The sequence below is a fragment of the Saccopteryx bilineata genome, chromosome 4, assembly GCF_036850765.1.
Source record: "Saccopteryx bilineata isolate mSacBil1 chromosome 4, mSacBil1_pri_phased_curated, whole genome shotgun sequence".
In the NCBI taxonomy this organism is placed as follows: Eukaryota; Metazoa; Chordata; class Mammalia; order Chiroptera; family Emballonuridae; genus Saccopteryx; species Saccopteryx bilineata.
Genome location: NC_089493.1, coordinates 267,371,734 through 267,386,167, shown reverse-complemented (window position 1 = coordinate 267,386,167; position 14,434 = coordinate 267,371,734). Strand labels below are relative to the sequence as shown.

General features: G+C 39.3%; 1 protein-coding gene across 13 annotated transcripts in view; it reads right to left on the bottom strand.

Annotated features, from left to right (window-relative positions):
• GTF2I (general transcription factor IIi) overlaps window positions 1–14,434 on the bottom strand; it is a 135,797-nt gene that overhangs the window by 77,117 nt on the left and 44,246 nt on the right. For all 13 annotated transcript variants that reach the window (XM_066274598.1, XM_066274603.1, XM_066274596.1 and 10 more), the window contains 4 exons: window positions 10,503–10,641; window positions 8,768–8,902; window positions 5,976–6,159; window positions 5,768–5,796 (listed from right to left, as the gene is read on the bottom strand). In XM_066274598.1, coding sequence (XP_066130695.1) covers window positions 5,768–5,796; window positions 5,976–6,159; window positions 8,768–8,902; window positions 10,503–10,641 — 487 coding nt within the window. The remainder of the gene's footprint in view (window positions 1–5,767; window positions 5,797–5,975; window positions 6,160–8,767; window positions 8,903–10,502; window positions 10,642–14,434) is intronic.

Genomic DNA, 14,434 nt, shown 5'->3' with positions numbered 1-14,434 from the left:
TCTCTGTCTCTCTCTCCTCTCTCTTTCCCTCTCTATCTTTCTCTCCCCCTTTCTCTCTCCTCTCTAAAATGAATAAATAAAATTAAAAAAAAAAAAGAGTAGGTCTGGTTCTTAGGAACTGAAAAACAGGACTGCTGACAGATACAAGGTTTCTTTTTAGGATGATAAAAATGTTTTGGAATTATATAGCAGTGATACTTGTACATCTTGTAAATATACTAAAACCCAGTAAATTGTACACTTTAACATTGTGAATTTTATGTTTGCAAAGGAAGACGGAGGGAGGAGGGAAACACAAAGAGGGAGAAAGAGGAGGGGAAAGAGGGAGGTAGGGCAATGAGAGGAAGAGAGAAGTAGGGAGGAAGATAGGTAGGGAGGAAAGGAGAGAAGAAAAAGACTGACCCCACCAAATGCTGATGAAGATGTTGAACAACTCTCATATACTGCTAGTGGGAATGGAACAATCATGTAAAATAAAGTCTGGCAGTTTCTTTAAGAGGTCAAATGTATAACCACCTTATGATCTAACATTATGTATTTCCTGAAGAGGATGAATATATATACCCACACGAAGACTGGCACTCAAATATTCATAGCACTTTCTTTATAATAGCTAAGTAATTGGAACCCAAATTTTTATGGACAAGTGAATGAGTAAACAAACTGTCATGAATCAATGCACCCCTCAGAAACAAACAAACAAAAAACTACTGATACATGAAACATGGATAAGTCTCAAAAATTCAAACAAAAAAGGTACATATTATTTGACTCCATTTATATTTTAAAAATCTAGAGTGACACCAAAATCAGTGGTTGCCTGGGGACAGGGGCTGGAAGAAACAGAGGAAGGAATTACCAAGCGGTATGAGGAAAATTTGGGGTGAAGGATGTGTTTACTATCTTGATTGTAGTGATGGTTTCACAGTTTCAAAACTTATCAAATTCTGCACTTTAAAAAGTGTATAATTTATTGGATGGAAATTATATCTCAATAAAGCTGTTAAAAAATTTTAAAGTAGAAAATATAATCCCATTACAATTGCAACTTTTCAATTATATACTTTGAGAATCAGTATGGCAAAGAAACCAAGTCATACAAACCCATCCATTTGGACCACCCTCATTATAAAACACGCTACAGAAATACTCATTAATTAATGCAAGGCCCCAACGTTTCAAAACAAGTTTCTAGAATAAAAGATTTTACACACATACACACAAAATGGAAGACTAAAAATCTAGAAAACTTTAAGGAAAATAATACTGATCAGAAAAAAAAATCTCAATTTTAATTTAAATGTGACATAGAAATCTTTTTCTCAGTCTAAAGAGGACATACACAAAAGAACAACAGCTACATCATAATGGTGAAATCCTGAATGCCTGCCAGCTAATATCGAGGATAAGGTGAAATTCTGTATTGTTTGTTCTAGCCCAAACAACATAATTATGAAATAAAAAGCATTCAGGTCACAAAGAAGTAAACTGTCTTGATTCACACACAATATGACTCACCTTATAGAAAGCTCAGAAATAGACAGGGTCAACTAACTTTTTAACAAAGATGCCAAAGCAATTCTGGAGGAAAATACAGTCTTTTCAACAAATTGTGCTGGCACAACTGGTATATGAATTTAGACCCTTACCATGTACTACTATATACCAAAATCAACTCAAAATCTAAAGTACACCTGAGCCTGACCAGGTTGTGGTGCAGTAGATAGAGTTGGCCTAGGACACTAAGGACACAGGTCAAAGCCCCAAAGTGGGCAGCTTTAGTGCAGGCTCACCCGGCTTGAGCGTGGGATCAGAGACATGACCCCATGGTCACTGGCTTGAGCAAGGGGCCACTGACTCAACTGCAGACCCCTTCATCAAGGCACATATGAAAAAGCAATCAATGAACAATTAAGCTGCTGCAATATGAGTTGAAGTTTCTCATCTCTCTCTCTTCCTGTCTGTCTGTCCCTGTCTGTTGTTGCGCACGCGCACTATCTCGCTAAAATAAATAAATTAAAAAAATGTATATCTGAATGTGAGAACTAAACCTTAAAATTTAATAGAAGAAAACATAAATCTTTATGACCTGGGTTAGGCAAGTTTCTTAGATAGTGATATCAAAAGCACAAGCAATGAAAAAATAGAATGAACTTAATAAAAATGAAGTACTTTTGTTCCTAATAACATTATCAAGCAAGTGAAAAGGCAACTTGCAGAACTACAGAAAATATTTATAGAAAGAAAATGTAAGAATTCTTACAACTCAATAATAAAGACACACTGATAACTTGGGGAAAGAATCTGAATAGACATTTCTCAAAAGAATATTACATGAATAAGCAATAAGAACATGAAAAAATACTCAACTTTAATAATAAGGGATACATAAACCAAAACCACAATGAAATACCATTTTACAAAATCAAAATGGTAAAAAACAAAGGGATGTGGAGACACTTGAACTCTCCAGCAATGTATTAAGAACATATAATGGACCAGCCATGTAGGAAAATAGTTTGGCAGTATCTTAAATAAAAAATTACACTATGACCCAGCATTTCCACTCCTAGAGGTGTGTGTGTGTGTGTGTGTGTGTGTGTGTGTGTGTTCCAAGTGGCGGGTCAGGAGGATACACACAGAGCTCACACAAATATTAGGGGATCAGGGAACGTGCAGATACTCCAATACTTTCAGCCTTTTTTATAGTACATTTTCACCAATAAAAGTTGGTTTTCCATCTCATTTGCATAATCAAACAGCTTTCTTTGACTTGTCTTTTGCTTTTCTGATGTTCTTGTTTAATAAAAAAAAAAATCAAATGCTTCATTTTTTATCTTCATATTCATTTTGAAATATCCCTAATTTTTGTGAGAACTATATATCCAAGAGAAATCCAAGTATACATCCAGATATAAACTTGTATAATTATATTCATTGTATTATTAATAGACAAGTAGGAACAATCTAAATGTCTATCAACTGATAAATAGATAAATGGGTGGTATATTCATACAACAGAATATTTAACATTCAGAAATAAAAAGAAAAAAACTATTGATATACCCAACAACCTGGATAAGCCTCAAATTAATTAATCTGAGTAAAAAAAGCTATTTTTGCCTGACCTATGGTAGCACAGTAGTAGATAAAGCATTCAACCTGGAATTCTGAGATCACCATGGCATTCAAGGCCCTGGGCTTACCCGGTCAAGGCTCATATAGGAAGCAAGAACTACGAGTTGATGCTTCCTGCTCTTCCCCACCCCCTTTCTCTCTCTCTCTTTCTCTCTCCTTTCTAAAAATCAATCAGTAAAGAAAAAAATCTTAAAAAAGAAAAAATAGCTAACTTCAAAAGGATACATATCACATAATTCATTTATATAACATTCACGAAATAACAGATGGTTGATAAAAATATTCTAAAATTAGATTGTGGCAATGGCTGTAAAACTGTATTCTTTTTAGGTGAGATCAAAAGAGATTCCTGCATGTGCCCCAACTAGGACCCACCTGGCAACCTCCATTTGGGCCAATGCTCAATCAACTGAGCTATCCTCCTGACCAGCCACTTGGACCAACTCAGCCATCCTCAGCACCTGAGGCCTACGCTCAAACCAACTGAGCCACTGGCTGCAAGAGGGGAGGAGAGAGAGAATGGGGAAAGGGAAGGGAAGAGAAGGAGATGGTCACTTCTCATGTGTGCCCTGACTGGGGTTCAAACTCAGGACGTCCATACACCAGGCCAATGCTCTACCCACTGAAGAAACTGGCCAGGGCCAAAACTGTTTTTAAATATTTTAATTGTATGTTTTTCAAAAATCAGTAAATTATATACACTAAAAATTATGGTATATCAAGTGTATGTAAATAAAGCTTCTAAAAAATTAATCTTTTCATTATGGTGAGAACAAAATAAAGGTTATTTAAAACAAAACAAAATATGTTTGGGTATGTATACATTATTATCCTTTCATACTTTCACTGGTTAAGAGGCTGCCAATGAAAATGGTCATTTACTTTCAAAAGCCTCAAATAGCCTGACCAGGCGGTGGCACAGTGGATAGAGCGTCGGATTGGGATACTGAGGACCCAGGTTCGAGACCCTGAAGTCGCCAGCTTGAGCATGGGCTCATCTGCTTTGAGCAAAAGCTCACCAGCTTGGACCCAAAGTCACTGGCTCAAGCAAGGGGTTACTCCATCTGCTGAAGGCCCCCCGGTCAAGGCACATATGAGAAAGCAATCAATGAACAACTAAGGTGTCACAATGTGCAACGAAAAACTAATGATTGATGCTCTCATCTCTCCATTCCTGTCTGTCTGTCCCTGTCTATCCCTCTCTCTGACTCTCTGTCTCTGAAAAATAAAATAAAATTTAAAAAAATTAAAAAAAAAAAGTCTCAAATAAACCTGACTCCAAAGAGTACCAGTCTTCTTACCTTCAAATGGAATGGCTCTACTTCCCAAAAGAAAACCTGTTGAACTCATTTGCTCAAGGGCAGAAATTTCCTCTCCCTCATGAAAGCCTTCCTGAGCTATAAAAGAATCCTTTCTCCAACAAATTTCCACAGTACTTTCTCTAACCATTCTTGCAGTGTACACTTTATCTTCTTAGTATGGTGACTATATGAACTTTTTATTTCTTCCATTAGACTACCAGCACTTAAAAGCTTTAATGCTTATACAGAGTTGTGTAGCCTTCCTCACCCAATCTTGTACCTAATAATTCCATGCCTGTTCAATAAACATTAGGTAAATCATACTCATAATCCTAAGAAATGAGGGCAAAGCTAGTATATAATCTTACATATTACAAAGATAAAACCTTGACTACATATCATAAAGCAAGTAGCAGTGGCCCTGGCCGATGGCTCAGTGGATAGAGTGTTGGCTTACTGTATGGATGTTCTGGGTTCAATTTCCAGTCAGGGCAAACAGGAGAAGCAACCATATGCTTCTCCTCCTCATCCCTCCTCTCCCCTTCTTCCCTCCCACAGCCAGTGGCTCAATTGGTTAAACCAGGGGTAGTCAACCTTTTTATACCTACCTCCCACTTTTGTATCTCTGTTAGTAGTAAAATTTTCTAACCGCCCACTGGTTCCACAGTAATGGTAATTTATAAAGTAGGGAAGTAACTTTATAAAATTTATAAAGCAGAGTTACCGCAATTTAAAGCATATAATAATAATTACTTACCAAGTACTTTATGTCAAATTTCCCTAAGTTTGGCAGAATAAATCTTTTAAAACAACTTACTATAGTTAAATCTATCTTTTTATTTATACTTTGGTTGCTCCACTATCGCCCACCATGAAAGCTGGAACGCCCACTAGTGGGTGGTAGGGACCAGGTTGACTACCCCTGGGTTAAACCATGGCCCTGAGCACTGAGGATAGTTCTGTTGGAGCACATTGGCCTCAGGCACTGAAAATACTCAGTACTCAAGCATTGGCCCCAGACAAAGTTTGCCAACTGGATCCTGGTCAGGGCACATGCAAGGAGTCTGCCTATCTCCCCTCCTCTAACCTTAACAAACAAACAAACAAAACAAAAAAAAGGGCAGGAGCAGAACTAAACACAAATCTACTTTTTCAGTTTAAAGAATGCTCATTGGTTTATATATTTATATAAATATAATACCTCATTCCAAAATGTCTTACATCATATTCTCAAAGAAAGTAAAAGAGAAATCATTATAATGTATTAAATTTGGCAAAACAGACTTAGGCACCAATCCAGCTATCATGTAAGCAATGCAACCACTTACCTGGGTGTTTCTTTGGCTCTAGGAAAGGTCTGCATTAAAACAAAACAAAACAAAAAAACTGTGTATGAATATATAAACCAAAATTACTATAAAGCACAAATTTAAATGACTTCTATAGTAAGCATGAATTTTTAAAATATATTCAATAAGCTGAATATTCAGTTTTACATGCATAAACTGTTGGTGGACAAGGCAGAAAAGTACTTACCTCTTAATGATAAATGAAATCCCTGCTTTGTTCTCCAAAATCCATTTCAGTGTTGCAAGATCATAGTTCTCAGGGTGTTTAAAGGCAACTCCTTCTGGAAGCCCCTGCACTACCACAGCTGACTGATCTCGTAGCATCTTCTCATATGGAACAGGTACCACTGTTGATTTTCCTAAAGCTTTCCCTGAGGGTGAAGGGTAGTGGTAAGGTGAGATGGATAGAGGATAAACATCATTAAATGTTAAGACCGAAAATCTAAACTATAGTCAATCATGGCTCAATAAATGGCATTCATGCTATCTTGTAATATCTGATTTCAAAACTACTTTAAAATACTATAGGGTGGCCCTGGCCTGTTGGTTCAGTGGATAGAGCATCAGCTCAGCATGCAGACATACTGGGTTTGATCCCCAGTCAGGGCACACATGAGAAGTGACCATCTGTTTCTCTTTCCCTCCCTCAACCCCTTCTCTTCCTCCCCCTCCCCCCTGCAGCTAGTGGCTCAACTGGTTCAAGCGTTGGACCCAGATGCTGAGATAGCCTAGTTCCTCCGAGCATTGGCCAAAGACAATGCTATGCATGTCAGGGGTTGCTGGGTAGCTCCCTGTCAGGGCACACGCAGGAGTCTGTGTATCTCCCCTACTCTGACTTAAAAAAACAACAACAATAAACTATAGGGCCCTATTCCCATGTTAGCAGAAATGCTAAAGCTGAAATGAATCCAAAGGACCAAAATAAAAGTACATAAAATATTTATATAAAACTTAAACAAGCCTGACCAGGAGGTGGCGGGGTAAACAGAGAGTCGGCCTGAGATGCAGAGGACTCAGGTTCGAAACCCCGAGGCTGCCGGCTTATGTCGGCTCATCTGACTTGAGTGGGAGCTCACCAGCTTGAAGGCAGGGTCACTGCTTGAGCATAAGATCAGAGACATGGCTCCATGGTCACTGGCTTGAGCGCAAAAGAAGTTGGCTTGAGCAAGGGGTCACTGGCTCAACTGGAGCCCCTCCCCCATCAAGGCACATATGAGAAAGCAATCAATAAAAAACTAAAGTGCTGCAACAAAGAATTGATGTTTTAATCACTCTCCCTTCCTGTCTTTCTCTCTCTCTGTCTCTGCCTCTCTTGCTAAAAAAACAAAAACCTACACAAAAGGACAGAAACAACGGCTGATTTCTTGCACTATTCTCTTTCTTCACAATGCTCCCACTCTGGTATAATACAATCTTTCCAAATACAATTCAGCTTCAGAACATGAAATCCTGACAAATCCAATTGTTAATGTAAAATAGGCAAATTTTGGTTAATAATATAATTAAAAACTTATTAGGTGAACTCAACCTACATTTACAAATGACTGTATTCTGTCAGGCTATCAGTATGTACAAGGCAGTGAGCCCACAGATGCTAGAAACTCCATTTTCTAGAGGTAAGTTTTACATACAACTTCACAGTGTAACCTGTATCTTTCCCCTTTGACCATTTTTTTCCCCTAAAAAAATCTTTGGCCTGACTGGTGGTGGCACAACGGATAACAGTGTTGGCCTGGGACACTTAGGTTCTAGGTTCAAAACCCCGAGGTCATCAGCTTAAGCATAAGCTCATCTGGATTGAGCACAGGCTCATCAGTTTGAGCGCGAGGTTGCTGGTCTGAGTGGAAGGATCATCGATATGATCCCATGTTCACTGGCTTAAGCAAGGGGTCACTGCCTCAGCCGGGGCCCGCTAGTCAAGGCACATATGAGAAGCAAGCAATGAACAACTAAAGTGACACAACTGTGAGTTGATGTTTCTCATCTCTCTCCCTTACTTTATGTCTCTGTCTCTCTCTTTCTCACAAAATGTCTTACCCTAGGAGGTGGTGCAGTAGATAAAGTATCCTCGTAGTACCTAGATTCTCAACTCGATCCCAAGGGTACTAGCTCAACTTCAAGGTCACTGGTTGAAGCCATGGTCAGGAAACAATCAACTGGTACACAAAGTGGAACAACGAGTTGATGCTTCTCTTCCCCCCCTTCCCTCAAATCAATGGAAAAATAAAAAAATAATTCTCTTTGGATTATTATGATGTACTAATGCAGATTCTCTGGTGGGGACAGTGACAGTAAAGAGCTATGCACGTGTGAAGTCAAGGGAATATATGTGAAATCTCTGTACTTGACTTTTAAATTTGCCATGAATCTATAATTGCTCTTAAAAAACAAACACAAACAAAAAGCCCCTAGCTCTAATAGCTACATTTGTTTTTAGGTTCCTTCAAACTACAAATAGAAAATAAGGTTGTTCCTAGAGTTACCTCAATATTTATAAATTCATTCAATTTGTACAAGTATGTTATATAATGTTAAATCTACCTTCTAGAAAGCTCAATTATATAATGTATCTTTTAAAAAATTCAAGTGTGTCCCCGGCCAGTTGGCTGAGTGGTAGAGTGTCAACCTGGTGTGTGGATGGCCTGGGTTCAATTCCCAGTCAGGGCACACAGGAGAAGTGACCATCTGCTTCTCCAATCTCCCCCTTCTCTGTCTCTGTCTCTGTCTCATGTCCCACAGCCATGGCTCCATTGGTTTGAGTGAGTTGGCCCTGGGTGCTAAGGGTGGCTCTGTGGAGTCTCCACCTCAGGCGCTAAAAAGAGCTCAGTTGCAGAGCAACAACCCTAGATGGACAGAGCATCACCAGTAGGGGAGCTTGCCAGGTAGATCCTAGTTGGGGCGCATGCGGGAGTCTGTCTTTGTTTCCCTTCATCTCACTTAAAAAAACAAAGAAAAGAAAATTCAAGTGTATAACCTTACCATAGCAAAAGCAGAAGTAGTCTTCAACTGTTTTTCTGAGTGTTTCAATCTCTACAGCATCTACACTCATGCGATTTGTCTGGGTTGTAGATTTCATTTTATGCATCTCTGCAGCCTTTTCTTCCTCTTCAACACCTGTAAAATAATTAATGATACACAAAGGCCTATATCTGTTATCGTAAAACCCGGCTTTTAGTAAGAATATTTATTTCTATATTCCAACGTTTATATGTATTATATTAAGATAAAAGGGAAGGGAGAAACTTTAAAAATAAAATGCTAGAAGACATAAATGACTTGAATGAAAATAATAAAAAATGATGATCATCGCTGAAATAAGTGTAGCTATACCTAAAAATCCTACAAATTGCCCTGGCCAGATGGCTCAGCTGGTTAGAGCATTGTCCCAAAGCACAAAAGTTCCCAGTTTGATTTCCAGTCAGGGTACATACAAGAACAGATTGATGTTCCTGTCTTTCTCTCTCTCTCTCTCTCTCTAAAATCAATAAAATAGGTCCTGGCTGGTTGGCTCAGTGGTAGAGCGTCAGCCTGGTGTGTGGATGTCCCAGGTTTGATTACCAGTCAGGGCACAAAGAAGAAGTGACAATCTGCTTCTCCACCCCTCCTCCTTCTCTCTCTTTCTCTTTCTCTCTCTTCCCCTCTTTCAGCCAGTGGCTCAACTGGTTTAAATGTTTTGACCAGGGCGCTGATGATAGCTCAGTTGATTCAAGCATCGGCCCAAGAAGAGGGTTGCCGTGTAGATCCCGGTTGGGGTTTATGCCGGAGTCTGTCTCTATATCTCCCCTCCTCTCACTTGGAAAAGAAAAAAAAACATTGGGGGATCTTAAAGACATATATTATATGCCGACATACCCAACCTTATTGTTCTCTGTGTTTAAAAACTGCTGTATTACAGAATTAATATAAAATCTTTGGATAGTGTTAAGTTAAACAGAGGTACAAAACTGTCAAACTGTGAAAGGCCATAGGTATTAATAACCTAGAGCAGTGGTCGGCAAACTCATTAGTCAACAGAGTAACGATTGAAATTTCTTTAGAGAGCCAAATTTTTAAAACTATATAGGTAGGTACATTGTTATTAACTTAATTAGGGTACTCTTAAGCTGGCATTTGCTCCTGCACTCAAGGGGCCAAAGAGCCGTATGTGGCTAGCGAGCCACGGTTTGCCGACCACTGACCTAGAGTGAAATTCACTACTGGACTCATTCCAGTGTCATGTAAGTTCACCAACTGGATAAATGCCCAATTGGAGAATAACCAAACTCAGTGAAGACTCAGACAAGTCGATTCCACTGGGGAATGGGGGAGACCTGTTTAACTCTGCATTATGCTTAGAAAAAATTAATACACAAAGAAAGACTGATTATAACACATCTATTATCTATCAAGAAAAGAACAGTTTATCTGAATAATAACTTTCAATCAGTTCAAAATTTACGTTCTCGTTAATGTATTTCATCAATTCAAAGTAATAACAATCAAGGAGCTGAGTAGTACAATAAACATTTACCACTTTCTTAAACTCTTTAGTATTTACCCTTATATACACGATGCCAGTGATTCATTTTGAGCATTTTGAAATGTCTCCATGGACATTTCAGAAAGTGTTTTTTGGTATAAATCTCATTCTGCTTTAGAATACAATGACATGTGTTAATGCACAAATATTTAGGTTTAATATTTATGAAATGTAAAACATAAAAATATAACTCACAATATTTCACAAAATCTTTCTGAAAATCCTTTCTAGTATTGACAAAAGCACGTCCTCTCTCAGTTCCAACGACAAATACATCTGTTTCATACACTGCAATGCAGGCCACTTCTGCCTTGGACTTGGCCAGTTCTTTACACTGAAGTAGAAACAAAGAAGAGTTATATATACAGATATAAGCTGAAAGCATTGTGCCCTGGCAGCCAGCTGAGTTGGTTAAGAGTGTCCTCCCAAAACAACAAGGTTGTGGGTTTGATCCCAGTCAGGGCACACACAGGAAGCAACCACAGAATGCACAACTGAGTGGAACAACAAATGCTTTCTATCCCCCTCCCCTCTCTTTCCCTTCTTCTCTAGGGGGGAAAAAAGTCAATGAACAAATTTTTTTAAAATAAATAAAAGCATTGTTTCTGCTGGATGAATAAAAAAATCCTTATCACTTAAACTTTCTTAATACATAACTGGAAACAGATAAAGTTTCCACTTTCTGGCCTGAAGTTATATATATATATTTATATATATATATATTATTTTTATATATATATAAAAATAATCCCATTTTATTTATTAAGGTACCTCTCTTTTTGAATAGTTTTTAACCTTTATTTTAAACAGAAGAAAACATATAATTCATTAAAAAGAAGCAGAGATCTCTTGTAATCTGTTGTAGGTCAAATTTCCAAGAAACAGACTCAGATATGCAATCAGGTTTACTGGAGAGTACTCTTCCATAACAACACCGTGTGAAGTGTGAGGGGAGCCAGATTTGGCAGACAGAACTGATGTACCTGCATCAAGAGAACTCTGGAGCTGAAATGGACCTTCCCAAAGAAGAGGACAGATTTGGGGTAAGGGATCCTCTAACATACAGTAGCTGGGGTGATTAGTACTACCAGTCCTAAAGAGAGGTCTGGAAGCCATAGCACAATATCCATTACATAATCCACCCCTAGAAGTATCCCCATAACTATACACAACTAGAATCACATTTAGACATATGTACTTTTACTAAGCATTTCCTGTGAAGTTAAATACTTTTTAAAATTTTAACTGAGTATATAACATAACATTCTAATTTATGGATATACAATAATTCATTTCATGCTAGCCTTATTAAAAATGTTGAAGATTCCAATGATCACTCCAAAAAATAACACTGAAATAATAATCTGGGAACAAAATATTTATAAATGTATACCACAATTGACTTTCTCAGAAGGGAGTCAGAGACACAGAAAACTTTATTAAATACTTTTAAGGTTCTCAAAACCTACTAAAAATTATAAAGCAAGGCTCTTTCAGTTCATACCTTTTTGTACTTCTAGAAGAGCTAATTCACAATCTCTTACCTCGCAAATATTATTGTGCAACTTTTCCAGAAACATTTTAGAAGGGTACTTAGTGTAGCCAATAATCCACTAATTGGTATTAAAAATGAAAGAGTACAGGCCCTGGCCGTATGGCTCAGCAGTAGAGTATCAACCCAGCATGTGAATGTCCCAGGTTTGATTCCTGGTCAGGGCACCCAGGAGACCATCTGCTATTCCACTCCTCCCACTCCCCCTTCTCTCTCTCTCTCTCTCTCTATATATATATATATAGATAGATAGATAGATAGATATAGATATATAGATATATAGATATAGGTAGATAGATATCTCTATCTCTCCCCTTCCTGCAGCCATGCCTTGATTGATCTGAGCGTTGACCCCAGGTGTGGAAGATGGCTCTGTGGAGCCTCCACCTCAGGCGCTAAAAATAGTGCGGTTGTGAGCATGGCTCCGTTATCAGCAGAGCACTGGTCCCATATGGGGGTTGCTGGGTGGATCCTGGTCAGGTTGAATGCAGGAATCTGTCAATCTCCCCTCCTCTTGAAAAGAAAAGAAAGAAAAAGAGAGAAAAAACAAGAGAAAGAGAGCAAGAGAGATGAAAGAGAAAAAGAAATGAAAGAGTATTGTACCTTAGATATTTTTCTGTAAATTAGCATATACTTTGCTCATTTTCCCATTGTGTTAGCAGTGTTTCCCCACAGATGCATAGAAATACCTCAGTGACTTTAAGCATAAAAAGCTGCTTACAGAAATATGTATACAAGTACGTATTTTTTGTGGGTTTTTAAATATTTATTTTTTTATTTTTTAAATTTATTCATTTTAGAAAGGAGAGAGAGAGGGAGAGGAGAGAGAGAGAAGGGGGGAGGAGCAGGAAGCATCAACTCCCATATGTGCCTTGACCAGGCAAGCCCAGGGTTTCGAACCTGCAACCTCAGCATTTCCAGGTTGACGCTTTATCCACTGTGCCACCACAGGTCAGGCTATTTTTTGTGGTTTTTTAATTTGTCTTACTAGAACTATTTTTTATTTTTTTATTTTTTATTTTTTTTCATTTTTCTGAAGCTGGAAACAGGGAGAGACAGTCAGACAGACTCCCGCATGCGCCCGACCGGGATCCACCCGGCATGCCCACCATGGGGCGACGCTCTGCCCATCCTGGGCGTCGCCATGTTGCGACCAGAGCCACTCTAGCGCCTGGGGCAGAGGCTACAGAGCCATCCCCAGCGCCCGGGCCATCTTTGCTCCAATGGAGCCTTGGCTGCGGGAGGGGAAGAGAGAGACAGAGAGGAAGGCACGGCAGAGGGGTGGAGAAGCAAATGGGCGCTTCTCCTATGTGCCCTGGCCGGGAATCGAACCCGGGTCCTCCACACGCTACGCCGACGCTCTACCGCTGAGCCAACCGGCCAGGGCCTAACTATTTTTTATTTTAACTCACCTAGAATTTAACTTGGCACATGATAAAGACTTAAAATTGCCTGTTTGCCAAAGAGTCTATTTTCTCATTTGTTGAATACTACAGCTTTCCTCCATTTGCTTTTTTTAAATTTTTCATTTTAGAGAGAAGGCAGGGGGAGGGAGGAGGAGCAAGAAGCATCAACTCTCATATGTGCCTGCCCTAGGCAAGCCCAGAGTTTCAAACCTGCAACCTCAGCATTCCAGGTCGATGCTTTATCCACTGCTACACCAGGTTCCTTCATTTGTTTTTGAATTGTATAATAACCACTCTCTAATTCCCTAAATGGAAATTACTTGTATACTATTACTTTAAAACATTATTATGAGCCTGACCAGGCGGTGGTGCAGTGGATAGAGCGTCGGACTGGGATGTGGAGGACCCAGGTTGAGACCCCGAGGTCACCAGCTTGAGTGTAGGCTCATCTGGTTTGAGTGAGGCTCACCAGCTTGCACCCAAGGTCACTGGCTTGAGCAAGGGGTTACTTGGTCTGCTGTAGCCCCACAGTCAAGGCACGTATGAGAAAGCAATCAATGAACAACTAAGGTGTCGCAATAAAAAACTGATGATTGATGCTTCTCATCTCTCTCCGTTCCTGTCTGTCTGTCCCTGTCTATCCCTCTCTCTGACTCTGTCTCTGTAAAAAATAAAAATGAAAAAAAATTATTATGAATAATGTATCTACTGCAATGATCAGAAATCTTTTGAATTATATAATAAAGCCACAGAGAACTTTTGACCTAGAGATGAGCCAAAAGCTGTTCCCAGCAGAAAGAATCATGCTGGACTATAATTGTTACACTGCATTTTTGTGTGTGTGTGTGTGACAGAGGCAGAGAGAGAGACAGATAGAGACAGGCAGGGAGAGGGATGACAAGCATCAATTCTCCACTGTGGCTCCTTAGATGATCATTGATTGCTTTCTCTGTGTGCCTTGACTACAGGAGAGCAAGTGATCCCTTGCTCAAGCCAGTGACTTTGGGACTTCAAGCCAGCAACCTTTGGGCTCAAGCCAGCAACCCCAGGTTTCGAACCTGGGTCCTCCGCATCCCAGTCGATGCTCTATGCACTGCGCCAGTGCCTGGTCAGGCAAGAGAGTGCATTCTTATTGTGCTATCCACTCTCTTAATTGGAGAACCCTATCA